Here is a 24,730-nt window from a genome sequence, read left to right as displayed (position 1 = left end):
CAGAGGGGGATAACTAATAATTAGGACAGAGGGGGCTAACTAATAATTAGCACAGAAGGGGGGATAACTAATAATTAACACAGAGGGGGATAACTAATAATTAGCACAGAGGGGGATAACTAATAATTAACACAGAGGGGGATAACTAATAATTAGCACAGAGGGGGATAACTAATAATTAGGACAGAGGGGGCTAACTAATAATTAGGACAGAGGGGGCTAACTAATAATTAGCACAGAGGGGGGATAACTAATAATTAACACAGAGGGGGATAACTAATAATTAACACAGAGGGGGATAACTAATAATTAGCACAGAAGGGGATAACTAATAATTAGGACAGAGGGGGATAACTAATAATTAGGACAGAGGGGGGCTAACTAATAATTAGCACAGAGGGGGGATAACTAATAATTAACACAGAGGGGGATAACTAATAATTAGCACAGAGGGGGATAACTAATAATTATCACAGAGGGGGGCTAACTAATAATTAGCACAGAGGGGGATAACTAATAATTAGCACAGAGGGGGATAACTAATAATTAGTACAGAGGGGGATAACTAATAATTAGAACAGAGGGGGGCTAACTAATAATTAGAACAGAGGGGGATAACTAATAATTAGAACAGAGGGGGATAACTAATAATTAACACAGAGGGGGATAACTAATAATTAGGGACAGAGGGGGATAACTAATAATTAGAACAGAGGGGGATAACTAATAATTAGCACAGAGGGCGGGCTAACTAATAATTAGCACAGAGGGCGGCTAACTAATAATTAAGACAGAAGGGGATAACTAATAATTAGGACAGAGGGGGCTAACTAATAATTAGCACAGAGGGGGGGATAACTAATAATTAACACAGAGGGGGGATAACTAATAATTAGGACAGAGGGGGCTAACTAATAATTAGCACAGAGGGGGGATAACTAATAATTAACACAGAGGGGGATAACTAATAATTAGCACAGAGGGGGATAACTAATAATTAACACAGAGGGGGATAACTAATAATTAGCACAGAGGGGGATAACTAATAATTAGGACAGAGGGGGCTAACTAATAATTAGGACAGAGGGGGGCTAACTAATAATTAACACAGAGGGGGATAACTAATAATTAGGACAGAGGGGGCTAACTAATAATTAGGACAGAGGGGGGCTAACTAATAATTAGCACAGAGGGGGGTAACTAATAATTAGCACAGAAGGGGATAACTAATAATTAGGACAGAGGGGGATAACTAATAATTAGGACAGAGGGGGCTAACTAATAATTAGCACAGAAGGGGATAACTAATAATTAGGACAGAGGGGGATAACTAATAATTAGGACAGAGGGGGCTAACTAATAATTAGGACAGAGGGGGGCTAACTAATAATTAGCACAGAGGGGGGCTAACTAATAATTAGCACAGAGGGGGGATAACTAATAATTAACACAGAGGGGGGATAACTAATAATTAACACAGAGGGGGATAACTAATAATTAGCACAGAAGGGGATAACTAATAATTAGGACAGAGGGGGATAACTAATAATTAGGACAGAGGGGGCTAACTAATAATTAGCACAGAGGGGGGATAACTAATAATTAACACAGAGGGGGATAACTAATAATTAGCACAGAGGGGGATAACTAATAATTATCACAGAGGGGGCTAACTAATAATTAGCACAGAGGGGGGATAACTAATAATTAACACAGAGGGGGATAACTAATAATTAGCACAGAGGGGGATAACTAATAATTATCACAGAGGGGGATAACTAATAATTAGCACAGAGGGGGGATAACTAATAATTAGCACAGAGGGGGGCTAACTAACTAATAATTATCACAGAGGGGGGGGGCTAACTTACAATTATCACAGAGGGGGCTAACTAATAATTAGCACAGAGGGGGCTAACTAATAATTAGCACAGAGGGGGGCTAACTAATAATTAGCACAGAGGGGGGGGGGGGTAACTTATAACTATCACAGAGGGGGCTAACTAATAATTAGCACAGAGGGGGGCTAACTAATAATTATCACAGAGGGGGCTAACTAATAATTAGTACAGAGGGGGGCTAACTAATAATTAGCACAGAGGGGGGCTAACTAATAATTAGCACAGAGGGGGATAACTAATAATTAGTACAGGGGGGGGTAACTAATAATTAGTACAGAGGGGGATAACTAATAATTAGGACAGAGGGGGCTAACTAATAATTATCACAGAGGGGGCTAACTAATAATTAGTACAGAGGGGGGCTAACTAATAATTAGCACAGAGGGGGGCTAACTAATAATTAGCACAGAGGGGGATAACTAATAATTAGTACAGGGGGGGGTAACTAATAATTAGTACAGAGGGGGATAACTAATAATTAGTACAGAGGGGGATAACTAATAATTAGCACAGAGGGGGGTAACTTATAATTATCACAGAGGGGGCTAACTACCTAATGTGCATACAGTGGGCCTAACTTCTTAATAGGCACAGAGGGCACCTAACTACTATATGGGGGATCACAGAGCAGGACTAATGTTATATGGGACATAGAGGAGGCCTAGCTACTATGTGGGGGCACAGAGGTGACCTAACTAATATATAGAAGCATTGGGGGGGTCCTGTCTACTATATGGTCTGCAGAGCACTAGTATCTACCACTATATAGTCGCTGTATGCGGGGATATTAGTCTTGTGTATAGTAGGTTTTAGACAGTATAGCAGAAGTAGTCAGTCATTAGTCCGTGCTAATGGTAGCGGTGGTCATGGTGTGGCGGTATATGTATCCCCTGCGTGCGCCTGTACACGTATTTCCTTTTGAGTGGAGGTGCTGATCATTTTAGTTTCTTTGTACTGGTATTATTGGTGATTCTGATCTTGGTATACTGGGTTTGATCAGTAACAGTATGATGGTAATATTCTATACTCTTGTTATTTAGTCACTGTATGACTATATATATTATGCATAGAAATGTGGGACCAACCAGGGATGGTGTATTCCCCCTTGTTTCCTGTTGCAAAACTACAACTCTCAGCATGCCCGGACAGCCAAAGGCTGTCCGGGCATGCTGGGAGTTGTAGTTTTGCAACAGCTGGAGGCACCCTGTCATATCATTTTTTAAATCCTCAGCGCAACTACTGTTGTTTTAAAAAAAAAAATATTTTTTTTGTAGAAGCAAAAAAAACTGATAAACTTTGGCTGCCATCTAGTGGCCAAAAAGAAGTAAATTTCCACTTCATGTTATAGAAATAGAAACAGCGTGAAATGAGTGATCTAAAAAGTGCGCTATTGTTGAATGTTTACGTTATTAAGGTTGATTAAGTCTAAGACATTAAGACATTAACCTTGCATTGTTTACTATTTTTGTTTGGGGATAGTCTTGTTTTTAGCCGCCATGTTGTAACATCCAGCGCTTTATTACAAACTTTGCTGTCTTACACTGCCATCTGGTGTCATTCTGTCCACATTGCAGTCTGTACGTGTGATCAATCAGATCAAAGCATAGAAAACGAAAACTACATAAGCATTTTGCAATATTATAAGTGCTCTGATCTATATTAGCTCTTAATAATGTGCATGACTATTTAGTGATGTAAAACCACAGCTATCAGTGTTTATACCTTTAGTTTGGGACATCTTTGTATTTGTGGTCTTACTTATGTAGGTTTGTGCCTTTATTCTATCCGACTCCAGACTAGACACCTAAATTATCAGACTCCAGACCAGATGCCTAAATTAGCAAACCCCAGACGTGGCCTCTAAGTATCTGTCTTAAGACCAAACTTCTTAATCATCAGACCCCAGACAAGATCCCTAAATTATCAGACCCCAGACCAGTCCCCAAAACTATCAGACCTCAGACCAGTCCCCTAAATTATCAGATCCAGACCAGACCCAGAATAATGACTCCAGACCAGACCCCTAAATTATCAGACCTCATAACTCCTAAATTATCAGACCTCAAACCAGACCCCTAAATTATCAGACCTCATAACTCCTAAATTATCAGACCTCAAACCAGACCCCTAAATTATAATCCCTCAGACCAGACCCCTAAATTATCAGACCTCAAACCAGACCCCTAAATTATCAGACCTCAGACCAGACCCCTAAATTATAAAACTCCAGACCAGAACACTCAGTTTTTAAACCCCAGACGCCTAAATTATTAGACTCCAAACAAGACCCCTAAATTATCATATTTAATAATTATATATATATTCTAGTAATGTATAGTACTTACTTTGTTCGGCGTAGCAGGACCTTTGGTCATGTGACCATGCTAGTAATCTCTATGGTATGTTGCAGGACCTTTGGAGGTCCTTGGATCACGTGTTACCCACAAATCTTTGTAATGGTGATTGACATCCGTATGGACCAATTAGCGTTAGTCCAGCCCCTGCCCATATAAGGGAGCTGCGTCCAATTATCGCTCTCTTTGGTTGCTGCTCTCGTGGATGCCGGACTAGCAGGACGGTGCTACGCAACTTTCAAAAACATGCTAGGCCTCAAAACCTGCCGGCCTCAGCGGAACCAAAACCGTGAATTCAAATCTAACTAGCGTGACTACTGGACCACAATTAACCCCTATATCCAGTGGAATAATGCACAGTACTAAAAAGACTCTAAATGCTAAAGTCCCAACCATTGTCAATCTCCAAGGAAAGCCGTTGTTATGCTGAGAGACTGTTATGTTATTGAAGCTTGCAGAAATTCTTCAGTAAAAGTTAATACTGATTCAGAAAACTCTCCGATTGTGGACAATCTATTGTTATTATCTACCTCCCTATCGCTCTTGGGAAGGGTGGTGGTAGGAAAAGCATTACTGAGGAGCCCCCACCCTGGCGTCACGAATAGCAAGGGTTAAAAAGCACCCTTTAATTACTGCACAGCTACACTCCCCATACCCTACACCCCCCAGGCTATCACATATCAGACCCAGATCAGACTCCTTAATTATCAGACCCCTAAATTATCAGAACCAGATCAGACTCCTAAATTATCAGACCCAGACCAGACCCCTAAATTATCAGAACCAGATCAGACTCCTAAATTATCAGACCCAGATCAGACTCCTAAATTATCAGAACCAGATCAGACTCCTAAATTATCAGACCCAGATCAGACCCCTAAATTATCAGACCCAGATCAGACCCCTAAATTATCAGACCCAGACCAGACCCCTAAATTATCAGACCCAGATCAGACTCCTAAATTATCAGACCCAGATCAGACCCCTAAATTATCAGACCCAGATCAGACCCCTAAATTATCAGACCCAGATCAGACCCCTAAATTATCAGACCCAGACCAGACCCCTAAATTATCAGACCCAGACCAGACCCCTAAATTATCAGACCCAGATCAGACTCCTAAATTATCAGACCCAGACCAGACCCCTAAATTATCAGACCCAGACCAGACCCCTAAATTATCAGACCCAGACCAGACCCCTAAATTATTAGACCCAGATCAGATCCCTAAATTATCAGACCTAGACCAGACCCCTAAATTATCAGACCCAGACCAGACCCCTAAATTATCAGACCCAGATCAGACCCCTAAATTATTAGACCCAGATCAGACCCCTAAATTATTAGACCCAGACCAGACCCCTAAATTATCAGACCTAGACCAGACCCCTAAATTATCAGACCCAGACCAGACCCCTAAATTATCAGACCCAGATCAGACCCCTAAATTATTAGACCCAGACCAGACCCCTAAATTATCAGACCCAGATCAGACCCCTAAATTATCAGACCCAGACCAGACCCCTAAATTATCAGACCCAGATCAGACCCCTAAATTATTAGACCCAGACCAGACCCCTAAATTTATAAGACTCCAGACCAGACCCCTAAATTATAATCCCTCAGACCAGACCCCTAAATCATAAGGCTCCAGACCAGACCACTCAGTTTTTAAATTCTAGACCCCTAAATTATCAGACTCCAAACAAGATCCCCAAATTATCAAACTCCAAATAAGACCCCTAAATTATCAGACCTAGACCAGACCCCTAAATGATCAGACTCAGGACCAGAAACCTAAATTGTCAGACCCAGATCAGACACCTAAATTATCATCAGACCCAGACCAGACCCCTAAATTATCTTCAGACCCAGACAAAACCCCTAAACTGTCAGACCCAGACACCTAAATTGTCACACCCAGATCAGACCCCATACCATGCCCCTAATTTATAAGACTCCAGACCTCTAAATTGTCAGCCCCAAACCAGACCCCTAAATTATGAGAACTCATTTTGGGCCGTACAACTGTTCCAGATACTTTAGGTTTTGCATAAATGCGTTTGAGATACCGCAGAGTGATTGTCAATGTATTTGTTCACGTTCCACCTTATTTGTCGCATACACTGAGGCCTTACAGAGTGTCTGGGTTTACTGTACCTGGATGAATGATGCTTTGGTCACATAATCCTTGGAACCAATGGTTGGAGGAAAAGGGATGGACCAAAATCTGCTACTTAGTGCGGCCCAGGTCAGAGCCATGTGAGCATTCCTGCACTTTGTATACGGGAACAACTATCCTGACAAAATAAAGTAGTTGGGTTACTAGAGAACACTGGGTTAGTAACAACACTGTACCATGTGGCATATATTAAAGGGGTATTCCAGTAAAAAACTTTTTTATTTATATCAACTGGCTCCAGAAAGTTAAACAGATTTGTAAATTACTTCTATTAAAAAAATCTTAATCCTTTCAGTACTTATGAGCTTCTGAAGTTAAGGTTGTTCTTTTCTGTCTAAGTGCTCTCTGATGACACCTGTCTCGGGATACGCCCAGTTTAGAAGAGGTTTGCTATGGGGATTTGCTTCTAAACTGGGCGTTTCCCGAGACACGTGTCATCAGAGAGGACTTAGACAGAAAAGAACAACCTTAACTTCAGAAGCTCATAAGTACTGAAAGGATTAAGATTTTTTAATTGAAGTAATTTACAAATCTGTTTAACTTTCTGGAGCCAGTTGATATATATAAAAACGTTTTTTCCTGGATAACCCCTTTAAGGACTACTACTCCCAGTTAGGGCTGCCACCTGGCCGGTATTTTGGCCACCCTGTCGGTATTTTTATATTACAAATACCGGCAATGCAATAGCCGGTATTTATCCAACCAATCCTCCAACTCCTGGAATGTTGTATCATATACTATAGCAGTGTTTCCCAACCAGAGTGCCTCCAGCTGTTGGAAAACGACAACTCCCAGCATGTTGGGCATTATAGTATAGGTCAGTGTTTCCCAACCAGGGGTGCCTCCAGCTGTAGGAAAACTACAACTCCCAGCATGTTGGGCATTATAGTATAGGTCAGTGTTTCCCAACCAGGGGTGCCTCCAGCTGTCGGAAAACTACAACTCCCAGCATGTTGGACTATATTGTAGTATATAGTATAGGTCAGTGTTTCCCAACCAGGGGTGCCTCCAGCTGTCGGAAAACTACAACTCCCAGCATGTTGGACTATATTGTAGTATATAGTATAGGTCAGTGTTTCCCAACCAGGGGTGCCTCCAGCTGTCGGAAAACTACAACTCCCAGCATGCCCGGACAGCCAACGGCTGTCCGGGCATGCTGGGAGTTGTAGTTTTGCAACAGCTGGAGGAACCCCTGGTTGGGAAACACTGACCTATACTATATACTACAATATAGTCCAACATGCTGGGAGTTGTAGTTTTCGTTTGGGGCAGCGGTTGAGCCACAGGCTGTATCAGGACATGCTGGGAGTTGTAGTTTTGCAACAGCTGGAGGCACCCCTGGTTGGGAAACACTGACCTATACTATATACTACAATATAGTCCAACATGCTGGGAGTTGTAGTTTTCGCTTTGGGCAGCGGTTGAGCCGCAGGCTGTATCAGGGCATGCTGGGAGTTGTAGTTAGTAACTAATTGCAACCCCCCGAATTTAATTTAAAAAAAATGATCAAAAAGTCCCATCAAAACAAAAATGCTACTGTTAAAAACTACAGGATTGGGGAGCAAAAAATGACCCTCATACAGGCCCCGTATAAGGAGAAATAAAAAGTTATAGACGTCAGAATAGGACAAAATTTCCCGCGCATATGTGTATCCTGTGATGTCACGCATATATAATGAATTATGCAAATTAGCATGGCCGGAATTTTTTTTGCAAGTGAGGTGACAACCCTACTTCCAGCATTACCCACATAATTCTCCAACTTGCTATAAAGTTATGCCATTGTCCTCACCGTTAACCCCTGGACAGGGATCTGGACTTTGCTATTAAAGGAGTACTCCGGTGGAAAACTTTTTTATTTAGTTATTTATTTATTTATTTATTTTTAAATCAACTGGTGCCAGAAAGTTAAACAGATTAGTAAATGACTTCTATTAAAAAATCTTAATCCTTCCAGTACTTATTAGCTGCTGAATACTACAGAGGAAATTCATTTCTTTTTGGAACACAGAGCTCTCTGCTGACATCACGAGCACGGTGCTCTCTGCTGACATCTCTGTCCATTTTAGGAACTGTCCGGAGCAGCATATGTTTTCTATGGGGATTTTCTCCTACTCTGGACAGTTCTTAAAATGGACAGAGATGTCAGCAGAGAGAACTGTGTTCCAAAAAGAAATGAATTTCTTCTGTAGTATTCAGCAGCTAATAAGTACAGGAAGGATTAAGATTTTTTAATAGAAGTAATTTACAAATCTGTTGAACTTTCTGGCGCCAGTTAATAAAATTTTTTTTTTTTAAATTCCACTGGAGTACCACTTTAAGCTCACTAACCCTTGTGTAGTAGAGTTAGGCCAGGACGAGTAACAGGTCGAAGGTCAGGGTGGGCAGCATGGGTGGATGGTTAGGGATAATCTGGGTCAGAACTATAACTACTCCCAGCATGTCCGGACAGCCATTGGCTGCTTGAGGCACACTAGTTGGGAAACACTTTATTAGACATTATAGGAAGATCACCTTTGCAGATCGGAGGATTCATAGAACCATATTGTTCAGGCAAGAAAGGCATCCTGGGAAATCCTTTAGATAAAGTATGGGGCCATGACATTGGTGGAGTGCCCATGTGGGGAGAGATCCATGGAGCAACAAAAAAGAACCTTGTATGATGGTGAGCACAGACCATGGCACATTATTCTTCTGCCCTCCATCTCTTCTTGCTGTCAGTGAATGTGAACACTATTGTCTGAATCCAGAAGTAAAAAAAAAAAAAAAAAAAACATCCTGAGCATCCGCTGATCACACAACTGCAGGGCTCGATACAATGGAGAATTCTAGAACACTGTGAAAAGCAGCGCAGCTGTGTAGCAGAACATGAACAGGAAAGGAGAGGACATGAACAGAACAGGTATCCAGCCTCTGGCCTTTCTAGCCACCCCCCACCACTCCTGTCAGCAAGGAACAAAACTATTGATATGCAGGGTGGAGCTGTTTTTACTGCTCATTATATTTATGACTCATTAGATAAGGCAGCAGTTAGCCAGTTCTAACAGAAACTACTGTGGCATAGAATGGCTTCCTGCTGCCTTATCTAATGATTTATTAATCTCATGGGCAGTAATATCAGCTCCTCTTTCACATCAATGGTCCCGTCCTGTGCTGACAGGAAGGGAGTGGGGAGGTTGCTCTCTGCGTTCGCAGCCTGTGACATTATGTCCCAGATTACAAGGGAGAGAGAGCACGGTTAATATGTAAAGACTTCTGCACTATGTTGCTTTATTATACTTTTGAACACCGTACAAAGGTTGTTTGTTTTGCCAGACAACCTCTCAAAATGAGGATGTTTTTATTCACTGACTGCAAGCTAAAATCTTATAAATGGAGAAGTGACACCCAATGTATGAAGCCAGAGACAGCATATCTGTTTAAGCCACGGACTATTTAGCGTGTAATCTGCATATTACATAAAACCGCGTTCAACCAGGAAAGGGCCGAGGGGTCCCCCCCATGTCCTGTAATTATAGACTCTTTCTTCTATTGATTCCATAATTGTACAATGGGCTTACGGAGCGCTCAGTGATGTTGTACAGCAGAGCTGGCTCAGTTTGGGGGCCGCATTGTCCTATCCGGGTAATTACCGTCCTCATGGTAACAAAACAATTTTCTCTAATTTGTTGAATTAAAATTCATTTGAAAAAATGGTCCTCGCATGAAGCGGCCGCGATCACATGGTAACGATGTTCCCTTTTTTCCTGAATCTGTATAGAGACGGATCGGTGACCAGCTGCGTCTGCTCTTATTACTCCCAATAAGATCCAGATAGCAATAACATTCCTTTAATCTGGCATTTGATAGTCCAGAAAGTCTGATAATACGACATCTGTTCCTAGATGGTGTATAGATTCTATATATTGCGTCATGTAATTATCTATACCAGTGTTATCCAACCAGGGTGCCTCCTGCTGTTGCAAAACTACAATTCCCAGCATGCCCGGACAGCCTTTGGCTGTCCGGGCATGCTGGGAATTGTAGTTTTGCAACAGCAGGAGGCATCCTGGTCGAGAACCGCTGATCTATCTGCCTTTTACTTGAGTTTTATGCAAACAAACACCTGATATACCTAGTATTATGTCTAGTGCAGGACCTCAGGGGCGGGGCATGGCACTAAGATCCTCTCTTGTGTTATGCCCCACCCCCTAAGATCCTGCACTAGGCATTACATAGTGTTATAGGGGCTATTCTGGGAAGTATTTTTTTTTTTAAAATATTTTCTAAAGGTGCTATGGCAGGTGATATAAAAAGAAAAAAAAATGCTATACTTGCATTTCTCGCAACCCCGCCACCACCGCATTAACGGCGTTCCGATCCCGCTGTGCAGCACCTCCAGAGTCTGGCTCAGTATGTGGATTTGTCTGCTCAACCAATCAGTGGCCAAGACAGGAGAGTGGGGTGAACACTTATTGGCTGACTAAGCAATTCCACATGCTGACCCCAACCCTGGAGCTGCTGCACAGCGGCGGCAGGGTAGTGGGGAAAGTAAGTACCGTATATCATTTTTTTCCAGCACCTGCTTGAGCACCATTTACAGTCACGGCTGTAAATGTTGGCACCCCTGAAGTTTTTCAAGAAAATTGAGTATCTCTCACAGGAAAGGATTGCAGTAACACATGTTTTGCTATACACATGTTTATTCCCTTTGTGTGTATTGGGACTAAACCAAAAAAGGGAGGAAAAAAAGCTAATTGGACATAATGTCACCAAACTCCAAAAATGGGCTGGACAAAATTAAATTAAGGTTAGGGGTTAGGATTAAGGTTAAGGGTTAGGATTAGAGTTAAGGGTCAGGGTTAGGATTAGGGTTAAGGGTTAGGATCAGGGGTTAGGATTAGGGTTAAGGGTTAGGATCAGGGGTTAGAATTAGGGGTTAGGATTAGGGTTAAGGGTCAGGGTTAGGATTAGGGTTAAGGGTTAGGATCAGGGGTTAGAATTAGGGGCTAGGATTAGGGCTAGAGGTTAGTATTAGGGTTAGGGGTTAGGGAGTGAGGGGGAGCCGGTTTTAAAGCAGAAAAGGGTGTCCTTGTGCGAAGGGTCCCATTACAGGGACACAGTTTTCTTCATTACTCCGGCCTAATCTACCTATCTAGTGGGTTTCTTCTTGTAGCATTTCAGGTTTTAGAGAACTCAGACTTCCGGCATGCCTCAATAGCCTGTGACTGTCACAGCATGCTGGGAGTTGTAGTTTCGCAACAGCCGAAAAAGCCACTTTACTTAACTCGGCCACATCTTATCAGACTGTTGGCATAAGTACATTGTTGCCTTAAGCCACACCCCCCATTTCATGGCTCCGCCCCTTTCACAAAGAGCACTTTATTAGGATGGGCTCCCAACCTCTGGTGCCCCTAGGCACAGGCCAACTGAGCCTAATGGACAGGCCTTGCATTCTGCTGCTACACAATTCTTCTGAATGGGAATCCTGCACCATTATAGGGACTCTTCTACAAATCCTGGAAGGACCACGGTCTTCTCTAATGTGCTGCGTCTGGGGGACTCCAGATCTGACCGTACAGGGACCACTAGTTCCAGAGTTGGGAATTTGCTCTGTGGCTCATTTCCGGTCATTGTCTCCTCAGTTTTTGGGGAAGAAGTTTGGGGTCCGGTGCCGCCATCTTGTATAGACAACTCCTCCTGAATTCGAGGTGTGTTCACCCGGCTTGTATCTGATGGGATATTGCTGGATAGTGACTGTGGGACAATGGAAAAGGCAGAAGGTTACATATAAAGGGTAACGCCATAGGATTGGGGATACATGTCCAATCGCTGGGCCCCGTTTATCCTCATTGTGGTCTTGTTTTTAATTGAGCAGCAGTGAAGGATGTGCTGCTCTATTGAAAGACTATGGCAGTGTTTTTCAATCAGGAAAACTCCAGCTGTTGCAGAACTACAATTCCCAGCATGCCCGGACAGCCTTCGGCTGTCCGGGCATGCTGGGAGTTGTAGTTTTGCAACAGCTGAAGGCATCCTGGTTGGAAAACAATGGTCTATAGGCACTGTACTCTACTGTCATAGGAGGATGAATGTCCATTGTGGAACAATCCCTTTAGGAAGTAATCCATACACCTCCCCCAGCAGCTCTATCTGTATACTGCTTCTGTCTCTATGGGATCAGGATATATATAGTAGTTATACACCTTCTGACCCAGCTCTATCTGTATACTGCTTCTGTCTCTATGGGATCAGGATATATATATTAGTTATACACCTTCCGACCCAGCTCTATCTGTATACTGCTTCTGTCTCTATGGCATCAGGATATATAGTAGTTATACACCTCCCTCTACAGCTCTATCTGTATACTGCTGCTATCTCTATAAGATCAGGATATATAGTAGTTATACACCTCTCCTCCAGCTCTATCTGTATACTGCTACTGCTATCTCTATGGGATTAGGATATACAGTAGTTATACCCCTCCTCTTCAGCTCTATCTGTATACTGCTGCTGCTGCTGCTGCTGCTATCTCTATAAGATCTGTATATATAGTAGTTATAAATCTCCCCTCCAGCTTTGTTTGTATACTGCTGCTGCTATCTGTATGGGATCAGGATATATAGTAGTTATACACCTCCCCTCCAGGTCTATTTGTATACTGCTGCTATCTGTATGGGATCAGGATATATAGTAGTTATACACCTCCCCTCCAACTCTATCTGTATACTACTGCTGCTATCTGTATGTGATCAGGATATATAGTAGTTATACACCTCTCCTCCAGCTCTATCTGTACACTGCTGCTGTCTCTATGGGATAAGGAAATATATATAGTAGTTATACACCTCTCCACCCAACTCTATCTGTATACTGCTGCTGCTATCTCTATGGGATCAGTATTTATAGCAATTATACACCTCTCCTCCAGATCTATCTGTATACTGCTGTTATCTCTATGGAATCAGGATATATAGTAGTTATACACCTCACCTTCCAGCTCTATCTGTATACTGCTGTTATCTCTATGGAATCAGGATATATAGTAGTTATACACCTCACCTTCCCGCTCTATCTGTATACTGCTACTGCTATCTCTATGGGATCAGTTTACCTGGGTGACCTCCAGCACCAGCAGCCTAATTAGATGACCAGGTGCAGTGATGAGATACCACCCCCTCTCTTTGCAAAGCCAGAGGCTTAATGGGTAATGTAGGCTGCATTAGAGAACCGCTTCAGTGATAAATTTACATCCAATATGGGGCCTAACCCATGCCTGCCACATCAGCAAAAACAGGTTAGCACAAGGCATACTCAAGAACCTCCACATTATTCTCTAGTAAAAGCTTATGCTGCATTATATATGCAAAAAAAAATTATAATATGTGCTGCCGAGGAGAATGTATAGTCAGAGATATCTCACCTGGAGTCCGGACCCCAGGCTGCTCTCCATCTTCTTCCGCCTGGAGATTTCGGGGTTCCAGTGGCAGACCAGACTGTCATTCTGCACACTGTAGTTCTTGTTTCCAATGAGCCAATAGGTCTTCATTTTCCCTTTGCCCTGAAATATAAATCCAATTATTCTATGTACATTTGTTTTTTTTCTTCGTCCTGCTGCAAATCCGGCATTCGAAACAGGGTCAATGGGGAAGACTTATCAAAACCTGCACTGATAAAAAGTGGAGCAGTTGCCCATAGCAACCAATCAGATCAGCTTTCAGAGGCAATTTTAGAAATTAAAGAAGCGATCTGATTGGTTGCCATGGGCAACTGCTCCACTTTTAATCAGTGCAGGTTTTGATGTATGGAGTTCACACGGCCGAAAATGTACAGAATGTCAGCACGGAGAACACGGGCAAACATTCCGCACATTTGCATGATCCAGCGGGCGCTAGGACCGCTCAGAAATGTGCTGTCTCATAGACGGCAATGCATTTTTGGGCAGAATCCGCAGAAAGAAAAGACATGTCCGTTCTTTCTGCGGACACCGAAATCATAATAAGTGCAGCAGAATCCCATTAAAATGAATGTGACTCTGCTGCAGCAGAATGTCCGTGCAGAATATTCCGGTGGAATTCCGCATGGACATTCTGCCGTGTGAACATACCCTATATATCTCTGTTCATCCTGAGCCTCCAAGTTCACAAATAGAATTCCAGCCTTAGCTTACGTTCAGAATCTGCTAAATCTGCAACAGCAAATCTGCAGCACAAATACGCACATGTGAACGCACCCTAAGGGTACGTTCACACGACCGGACCCAGAGCGTATTTTACGCTGCAGATCCCCCGCTGAAGGATCGCTGTATGGTGCCTTTAGATGTGCCTGCTCCGAGCGGCAATATGCTGCTATGAGCAGACACACTGCAATGTGCGAGTCGCAGTATACTTGCACATCGCGGCTGCTCTCGGCCTAGGTCAGGGAGCAGGAGGAGCGGCTGCGATGTGTGCAAGTATACTGCGCATGCGCGGCAACTTGCACATCGCAGTGTGCCTGCTCGAAGAAGGCACATGTAAAGCCACATTGCAGCGGTCCTTCAGCGGCGGATCTGCAGCGTAAAATACGCTGTGGGCCCGGTTGTGTGAACGGACCCTTAGGGTGCGTTCACATGATCGTATTTGTGCTGCAGATTTGCTGTTGCAGATTTTGCAGCCCATTGAGTTCAAAGCAAATCTGCAGCAGATCTGCAGCAGAAAATAAGCATATGTAAAACACACCGGGCAGATTACCTGCAGATTTTCCGCTGCCACAGCAGATTTTCCTACCATTGACTTTAATGGGTCCGAAGAAAAATTAGCAAATCTGCCTCTATTGCGGATTTTCTGCTGACCCATTGAAGTCAGTGGTAGCAAAATTTGCTGCAGATTTTTCACAGCAGATGCGCAGCGGAAAATCTGCAGGTAATCCGCCCGGGGAATTTCTGCAAAGCTTGCTGAATGGCATTGCGGAATGCTGCCGGAATTCCGGTGGAATTTCTGTATTTTCAGGGCACAGATTTCTGCCGAAATTCAAGCCCTATTGATTTCAATGGGATTCTGCCATAGACTATTTTTTCAGAAGACAGAATTGCCGCAGCGGAATGCCCGCCGCAGGAAATCCGCATTCTAAATGTGGAATCCCGTTGAAATCAACAGGCAGTAAATTACGGTGGAATTTCTGGCAGAACTCCGCATGGAGATTCCGCCATGTGAACATAGCATTTTGTGAGGACTGACACCTTTATGGTCAAGGCGGAAGACGAAAAAGGGGGGATGCAATTCTGCGCAGCAGAGGAGATGGATCTTTAGTTGTCATCTTTTGAAATCCTGTATCTCTAAGGCCACTTCCGCAACAGTATATTATGGCCGCGAGTCCGGAACTGACAGCTGTCAGTACCAAGATATCCCAATTACCTTCACTTCAATCTCCCCGCGGGGCTCGATTTCGTAAGCGTTGTCGATGAGCAGGACCTGGTAGGTGGCAGAACTGATGTGAATCTTCTGAGCTACAAGATATAGACACGGGCATTGGTCTGGTGAATACAGCAAAATGTCAAGGACTAACAAGTTAAAGGGGTACTCTGATGGGAAAAAATTTTTTTTAAAGGGGTATTCCAGGGAATTTTTTTTTTATATATATATATAAACTGGCTCCAGAAAGTTAATCAGATTTGTAAATTACTTCAATAAAAAAAAGTCTTAATCCTTTCAGTACTTATGAGCTTCTGAAGTTAAGGTTGTTCTTTTCTGTCTAAGTGCTCTCTGATGACACCTGTCTCGGGAACCGCTCGGTTTAGAAGAGGTTTGCTATGGGGATTTGCTTCTAAACTGGGCGTTTCCCGAGACAGGTGTCATCAGAGAGGACTTAGACAGAAAAGAACAACCTTATCTTCAGAAGCTCATAAGTACTGAAAGGATTAAGATTTTTTAATAGAAGTAATTTACAAATCTGTTTAACTTTCTGGAGCCAGTTGATATATATATAAAAAAAGTTTTTTCCTGGAATACCCCTTTAAATCAACTGGTGCCAGAAAGTTGAACAGATTTGTAAATTACTTTTATTAAAAAATGTTTACCCTTCCAGTACTTGTTAGCAGCTGTATGCTACAGAGGAAATTCTTTTCTTTTCAAATTTCTTTTTTGTCTTGTCCACAGTGCACTCTACCCGTGTCAGGAAGTGTCCAGAGCAGCATAGGTTTGCTATGAGGATTTTCTCCTGCTCTGGACAGTTCCTGATACGGGCATCAGGTGTCAGCAGAGAGCACTGTGGACAAGACAAAAAAAAAGAAATTCAAAAAGAAAATAATTTCCTCTGTAGCATACAGCTGCTAAAAGTTACTGGAAGGGTAAAGATTTTTTTTAATAGAAGTCATTCACAAATCGCCCCACCCCCTCAGCCCAACCCTATATAAGTAGTAGTTAGCTACACATGGGCCTTTTCTTTTCTAGCAGCCTCCCAGTTTGACTGGGAGAACATGGTAAGTGAGCTTTTACACCCTGTTCACACTGGTGTTGTGCTGTGTGGCGTCCGTTGCTGCCGTGGCACAGTGCCTGTGGGGGGCGCGGCCCAGGGATTGGTTTGAGTGGCATTGGGGCCGCTCTGCCAGTGGGTCGTTCCCCCTGTGGGCATTGGTGTTGCGGCGGTGGTGGTCGCCGCCCAGTGCTACGCCATTTTATGCTAGGGACGTTAGGGACCCACTGACTAGGTGGCCTTGACGTGGCGAGTGGGCTTGTACTTTTTGATCAAAATGTATAATAACAACTTGTTAGTTTTTTAATTTATGCTGAGAAGCAATTAGATCAAAATACAAAATTGTGGAAGTACAACCAGGTCTGTTCTACTTGAATTCACATTGTAATGTACAAATCTGTTTAACTTTCTGGCATCAGTTCATTTAAAAAAAAAAAAAAAAGTTTTCCACCGGAGTACCCCTTTAATGCAGTGTTTTCCAACCAGGGTGCTCCAGCTATTGCAAAACTACAACTCCCAGCATGCCCGGACAGCCAACGGCTGTCCGGGCATGCTGAGAGTTGTTGTTTTGCAACAGCTGGAGGCGCTCTGGTTGGGAAAATCTGGTATAGGTTATGATACAACATTCCGGGAGTTGTAGTTTTGCATTGGTCCCGGTCACACCAGGCCTCAGGGCTGGTTCTGCCTATAGGCAAAATAGGCTGCTGCCTAGAGCGCCTTCATGATGGGGGCACTGCTCTGTCAGCTGCAATAAAGTTAGCCAGCATCCGAAGCACCCCCCATCCCCCAATAGAACAGTGGGACAAAACACAGGAGCAGCAGGCATGCCAGGGGAGATCCGCAGCCCACAGGACAGCCCCCGGTGCTGGGACACCACACTTAAATGGGCACTGTCATGAAAAATAATTTTAGATATGTTGTAGTACTCAAGTTCTACAACATATCTCTAATATACTTTTATTTAAAAAAATGCTTTAAAACATTTTAAAAGCAATTTGAAATTCGGCCACTAGGGGGCGCCCTCCTAGTGGCCGAATGCAGTGCGGAGTGACGTCACTGCAAAATTCCGACTGATTCCGGCAGGGCATCAGTCGAAATTTTGCGCAGGCGCAGTAACAGCCAGGGCTCCGCATCGGCTTCCCGCACTCGCCGACGGCCCTGCTGCAAGATGCGGGCGGCGCGGGGGGTTGGCTGCTACAGCAAGGTGCGGGGAGTGCTGCTCCAAGGTACGGGGGGGATGGGGGGAGCTGCTGCAAGGTGCGGGGGGATGGGGGGCGCTGCTGCAAGGTACGAGCGGGATGGGGGGCGCTGCTGCAAGGTACGGGGGAGGATGGGGGGCGCTGCTGCAAGGTACGGGGGGGGGGGGGGGATGGGGGTTGTTTGGGTTTACTTACCGAGCGGCAGGAAGAGTCTCCCCCGCACCCGTCCCTCCCGCATCGGCTCCTGGCTCACTCCTTCCCCCATGAAACTCCTGTCCTGGGTGCCTCCAGTTGTTTTACCACTACAACTCCCAGCATGCCCTGACAGTCAATAGATGTCAGGGCATGCTGGGAGTTGTAGTGGTGAAAAAGCTGGAGGCACCCTGTTGGGAGAACTAAGGGCGGAAGTCCCCCCCAGCAGGCATCAGTGACGTGGTGCCTGCTGGGGAAGTCTGCCTGGTAGTGAGCACACTACCAGGCAGACTAAATGCCATTTTAAAAATAGTAAAAAAAATAAATAAAGGCAGGGAGGGTGTTAGGGATAGAAGGGCAATAGGCAGGGACAGAAAAAAAAAATCATGATGGTGGGAGCTACCCTTTAAAGAGTGCAAAAAAGCCTATTATTAGAGAATGTAGAGCTACCATGTGCTTACCACTTTTTGCTGACGTGGCAGGCATGGGATTGGCTCTATTTTGGTTTTACAGACGCACAATGATGTAGGTTCTATAATGCAACCTACATCTCCTATGAATTTGCTTGCTGAGGATAAGGCGTCTGATTACTGCACCTTGTCATCTAATTAGGCAGCTGGTGCTGGAGATCACCCAGGTAATCTCAATCACACCCTGCGCAGTTTTCATGCATTTTCTGACCCAAAGTGCCATGAGGAGAAAGTGATTTGACCAATAATCACAATTGGGGTGTTTTATAAAGAGTTCATGTCTTTGGGCTGTGTTCACACGTAGAATTTTTACAGCATTTTACACATGGTAAAAGTCTGATGATTTCCCCAGCGACAGTATAGACATAATACATACGTAAGCTTGTAGATTCCATCCGGGAGGCGGTGTTCACTGTGTCGCCAAACAGGCAGTAGCGCGGCATCTTGTATCCAACAACTCCAGCAACACAGGGTCCTGCAACAACAGTCAGACCTCCATTATCTTCTCCCTCTATGGAATGGGCAATATAGTAACTGCAGCAAACAGGCCACGCCCCTTCTATTCTAGCCACACCTCTTTCAAAGGCCATGATTTAAAAGCACTACTGTATGGTGTCTGCGGCTCATTTAAGGACCCTCTCAGGATGGATTTAAATTGTACCTGTTTTAGGGACAACCAGTGATCATCCCAATGGTTCCAAGTAGAGTAAGAAATCCCATATTAAAGGAGTACTCCACTGCCCCAGCGTCCGGAGCATTTTGTTCTGAACGCTGGGTGCAGTCAGCGAGGGTCGTGACATCATGCACACGCCCCCTAGTGATGTCACACCACACCCCTCAATGCAAGTCTATGGGAGGGGGCGTGGTGGCTGCCCCCACCATGATCACTGTAGGGATGGTATTGAGCAGGTGATGGGCAGTGCCTGGTTTCCCCCAGACATGATGCTGCCCCCACCATGATCACTGTAGGGATGGTATTGGGCAGGTGATGGGCAGTGCCTGGTTTCCTCCAGACATGATGCTGCCCCCACCATGATCACTGTAGGGATGGTATTGGACAGGTGATGGGCAGTGCCTGGTCTCCTCCAGACATGATGCTGCCCCCACCATGATCACTGTAGAGATGGTATTGGGCAGGTGATGGGCAGTGCCTGGTTTCCTCCAGACATGATGCTGCCCCCACCATGATCACTGTAGGGATGGTATTGGGCAGGTGATGGGCAGTGCCTGGTTTCCCCCAGACATGATGCTGCCCCCACCATGATCACTGTTGGGATGGTATTGGGCAGGTGATGGGCAGTGCCTGGTTTCCCCCAGACATGATGCTGCCCCCACCATGATCACTGTAGGGATGGTATTGGGCAGGTGATGGGCAGTGCCTGGTTTCCCCCAGACATGATGCTGCCCCCACCATGATTACTGTAGGGATGGTATTGGGCAGGTGATGGGCAGTGCCTGGTTTCCCCCAGACATGAAGCTGCCCCCACCATGATCACTGTAGGGATGGTATTGGGCAGGTGATGGGCAGTGCCTGGTTTCCTCCAGACATGATGCTGCCCCCACCATGATCACTGTAGGGATGGTATTGGGCAGGTGATGGGCAGTGCCTGGTTTCCTCCAGACATGATGCTGCCCCCACCATGATCACTGTAGGGATGGTATTGGGCAGGTGATGGGCAGTGCCTGGTTTCCCCCAGACATGATGCTGCCCCCACCATGATCACTGTAGGGATGGTATTGGGCAGGTGATGGGCAGTGCCTGGTTTCCTCCAGACATGATGCTGCCCCCACCATGATCACTGTAGGGATGGTATTGGGCAGGTGATGGGCAGTGCCTGGTTTCCTCCAGACATGATGCTGCCCCCACCATGATCACTGTAGGGATGGTATTGGGCAGGTGATGGACAGTACCTGGTTTCCCCCAGACATGATGCTGCCCCCACCATGATCACTGTAGAGATGGTATTGGGCAGGTGATGGGCAGTGCCTGGTTTCCCCCAGACATGATGCTGCCCCCACCATGATTACTGTAGGGATGGTATTGGGCAGGTGATGGGCAGTGCCTGGTTTCCCCCAGACATGAAGCTGCCCCCAACATGATCACTGTAGGGATGGTATTGGGCAGGTGATGGGCAGTGCCTGGTTTCCTCCAGACATGATGCTGCCCCCACCATGATCACTGTAGGGATGGTATTGGGCAGGTGATGGGCAGTGCCTGGTTTCCTCCAGACATGATGCTGCCCCCACCATGATCACTGTAGGGATGGTATTGGGCAGGTGATGGGCAGTGCCTGGTTTCCCCCAGACATGATGCTGCCCCCACCATGATCACTGTAGGGATGGTATTGGGCAGGTGATGGGCAGTGCCTGGTTTCCTCCAGACATGATGCTGCCCCCACCATGATCACTGTAGGGATGGTATTGGGCAGGTGATGGGCAGTGCCTGGTTTCCTCCAGACATGATGCTGCCCCCACCATGATCACTGTAGAGATGGTATTGGGCAGGTGATGGGCAGTGCCTGGTTTCCCCCAGACATGATGCTGCCCCCACCATGATCACTGTAGGGATGGTATTGGGCAGGTGATGGGCAGTGCCTGGTTTCCTCCAGACATGATGCTGCCCCCACCATGATCACTGTAGGGATGGTATTGGGCAGGTGATGGGCAGTGCCGTGTTTCCTCCAGACATAATACTTAGAATTTAGGCCAAAAAGTTTACTCTCAGTCAGTCAGAGTGACCACTAGCTTCTTGGTCACCTATCTTACCAAGGTCCTTCCTCCCTGAATACTTAGGTTGGGCAGAATCTCTAGGAAGAGTCCTGGTTGTTGAAGACTTAATTTATTCCAGAATTATGGAGGTCACTTTTCTCCTGGCAGCTTTGAATGCAGCACAATTATTTTGTCCTTCTCCTGATATGTTCCTCCACACAGTCCTGTCCCTGAGCTCTACAGGCAATTCTTTCCCCCCTCACGACCTGTCTTTTTTTTTTTTTTGTTCTGATATACAGTGTCAGCTGTGAGACCTTATATAGACAGGGACTTACAGAACACAGGTGACTCAAGTCAATGTGAAGAAACATCTCACAGATGATCAAGAGAAATGGGAGGAGCCAGAGCTAAATTTTAAGTGTCATAGCAAAGAATCTGAATGCTTATGTCCATGACAAATTTTCGGGTTTTCCTTATTAGTAAATTAGCAAAAATTTCTATGAATCTGTTTTCACATTATGGAGTATTAAGAGCCGAACGCTAGGGAATTTTTTTACAATTATTTTTCTCTTTTTTGCATTTTAGCACAGGGAGCAACATAACAAATAGTGAAATAAGTGGAAGCGTCTGTAAATTTTTCAGAATGAATTGTATAACTTCTTATATAACAATGAGGCAAATGAGTGCAACGTCAGCTGGATATAGAACCTGTATGAGATTAAGCTGGAAGGGGGGTCTGGAAACATCATAAAACCACAAATATATCGAATGTATCCACCGCCGCCAACTCGCCTGCCAAGAATATAATAGGTAAACCATCCATAGCTCAAAAATAATAGTCCTACCAAGAAAACCCTTAAAGTGACAGCTCCAGATGAGAGAAATATATTGGTTCCTAGAAAGAAGCTCAGAGCTGACAGAAAAAAGAATATTTTTTTTTTTTTTTTTTGGGGAAAGTTTAAAGGGGCACTCTGGTGGAAAACTTTTATGTTTTTATTTTTTATTAACTGGTGCCAGTAAGTTAAGTTCCTAAATGGACAGAGATGTCAGCAGAGAGCACTGTGGTCGTGATGTCAGCAGAGAGCTCTGTGTTCCGAAAAGAAAATAATTTCCTATGTAGTATTCAGTAGCTAATAAGTACTGGAAGGATTAAGATTTTTTTTATAGAAGTCATTTACAAATCTGTTTAACTTTCTGGCACCAGTTGATTTAAAAAAAAAAAGTTTTCCACGGGAGTCCCCCTTTAAAGGGGTACTCCAGTGGAATTTTATTTTTATTTTTTTTAAACAACTGGTGCCAGAAAGTTAAACAGATTTGTAAATAACTTAGGATAGGACAATTGTTACTAAATATTATATGTAGATTTAAAGGGGTACTCCGGTGGAAAACATTATTATTATTATTATTATTTAAATCAACTGGTGCCAGAAAGTTAAACAGATTTGTAAATGACTTCTATTAAAAAAATCTTTACCCTTCCAGTACCTTTTAGCAGCTGTATGCAACAGAGGAAATTATTTTACTTTTTGAATTCCTTTTCTGTCTGACCACAGTGCTCTCTGCTGACACCTCTGTCCGTGTCAGGAACTGTCCAGAACAGCATAGGTTTGCTATGAGGATTTTCTCCTACTCTGGACAGTTCCTGACACGGACAGAGGTGTCAGCAGAGAGCACTGTGGACATGACAAAAAAGAAATTAAAAAAGAATAGAATTTCCGCTGTACTATACAGCTGCTAAAAAGTACTGGAAGGGTAAAGATTTTTTAATAGAAGTCATTTACAAATCTGTTTAACTTTCTGGCACCAGTCGATTTAAAATAATAATAATAATAATAATAATGTTTTCCACCGGAGTACCCCTTTAAATCTACATACATTTAGTAACATTTGTCCTATACTCTGTTCACATCCTAAGCTGAATTCAAGATTCTGCAAGCCTGACTCTTGAGGTCCCACAATGCACTGATATAATGATGAATTGAAGTGTGAATGCAGCTATTTTTTCCCCCAACCAGGGTGCCTCCAGCTGTTGCAAAACTACAACTTCCAGCATGCCCGGACAGCCAACGGCTGTCCGGGCATGCTGGAAGTTGTAGTTTTGCAACAGCTGGAGTCACCCTGGCTGGGAAACACTGGACTGGATAGTAGCATTTCCATCTAAGTGAGCTGGACAGGGTCCTGTGAACACGTTGCAGACCCATAAATCAGCGTTCACACTATAAAGCCGCCCCCGTCCATTTGTTTTTTCCATCACACATACCGGTGTGTATTCCAACCCTCAGCTGCAGCCTCTCACTTGGCATGTGCGGAATGATCACTTGCCGAACGGCCGCCACCAGGTCCAGGGACATTTTTGCGATTTCGTCTGCGTGTTTTCCATCGTTCCTCTCCGGTAACCCACTAACCACCATATAAGCGTCACCAATTGTTTCCACCTGGGGCAAAAATACACAAAGTTTTCTATACAGATAGGATACATTGCTTATATACCAGTGTTTCGAAACCAGGGTGCCTCCAGCTGTTAGGAAATGTGGTGAGCCACAGGGGTGCGATGTGAGGTGTAGGGGTAGATGGTGTTGCCCAGGGGTGGATGGTGTTAACGCCTAGGTGTTCGTGACGCCAGGGCATGGTTTAACTATGTAACCACCCGAAGGTTATCCCGTTACTCCTAGGCAGGGGTAAATAATGGTCCAAGGCCATGTTGAGATGAGCGAACTTACAGTAAATTCGATTCGTCACGAACTTCTCGGCTCGGCAGTTGATGACTTTTCCTGCATAAATTAGTTCAGCTTTCAGGTGCTCTGATGGGCTGGAAAAGGTGGATACAGTCCTAGGAGACTCTTTCCTAGGAATGTATCCACCTTTTCCAGCCCACCGGAGCAGCTGAAGGCTGAACTAATTTACGCAGGATATGTTATCAACTGCCGAGCCGAGAAGTTCGTGACGAATCAAATTTACTGTAAGTTCGCTCATCTCTAGTTAGCGGCAGCTTTACTGAAGTTGTACAGATATAACAGTCTTTACAGGGCAGTAAGGTTCCCAGAGAGGTGACCAGTAACACGAGGGACCTCGCAGCTTGCTGGGACTTGCGGTGATTTGACAGACTCTAGCGCAGCCACGCTGACTATAACTGACTTGACTTGACTGAAGACAGTGACAGCAGACAGAGAAGACTTGACTTACTGACTTGTGGCTGTAATTTAGGTTGAGGCCTCCAGATGTGCTGGACACTGACCCTGAGACGTCTGGACTGGACTTGACCTCAGGATCCTTATAAAGGGGGCTGTGCAAGGA

The 24,730-nt window shown here is 44.5% G+C and overlaps 1 protein-coding gene across 3 annotated transcripts in view; it reads right to left on the bottom strand.

Annotated features, from left to right (window-relative positions):
- Positions 1 to 10,937: 10,937 nt before the first annotated feature.
- The window catches only part of LOC130293588 (receptor-type guanylate cyclase gcy-9-like), a 32,180-nt gene continuing 18,387 nt past the window's right edge, over positions 10,938 to 24,730 (bottom strand). The window contains exons 5-9 of one of the 3 annotated variants that reach the window (XM_056542441.1): positions 23,697 to 23,871; positions 19,104 to 19,202; positions 15,810 to 15,901; positions 13,841 to 13,978; positions 10,940 to 12,174 (exon numbers count right to left, since the gene is read on the bottom strand). In XM_056542441.1, the coding sequence (XP_056398416.1) occupies positions 11,914 to 12,174; positions 13,841 to 13,978; positions 15,810 to 15,901; positions 19,104 to 19,202; positions 23,697 to 23,871 (765 nt within the window). In that variant the 3' untranslated portion in view covers positions 10,940 to 11,913. Of the gene's footprint in view, positions 12,175 to 13,840; positions 13,979 to 15,809; positions 15,929 to 19,103; positions 19,203 to 23,696; positions 23,872 to 24,730 lie in introns of all 3 variants that reach the window. The other 2 variants (XM_056542442.1, XM_056542443.1) reach the window with 2 other exon arrangements.

The sequence above is a fragment of the Hyla sarda genome, chromosome 10, assembly GCF_029499605.1.
Source record: "Hyla sarda isolate aHylSar1 chromosome 10, aHylSar1.hap1, whole genome shotgun sequence".
NCBI lineage: Eukaryota > Metazoa > Chordata > Amphibia > Anura > Hylidae > Hyla > Hyla sarda.
The sequence above is the reverse complement of the archived record's forward strand: the minus strand, read 5'-3'. Positions and strand labels throughout refer to the sequence as shown.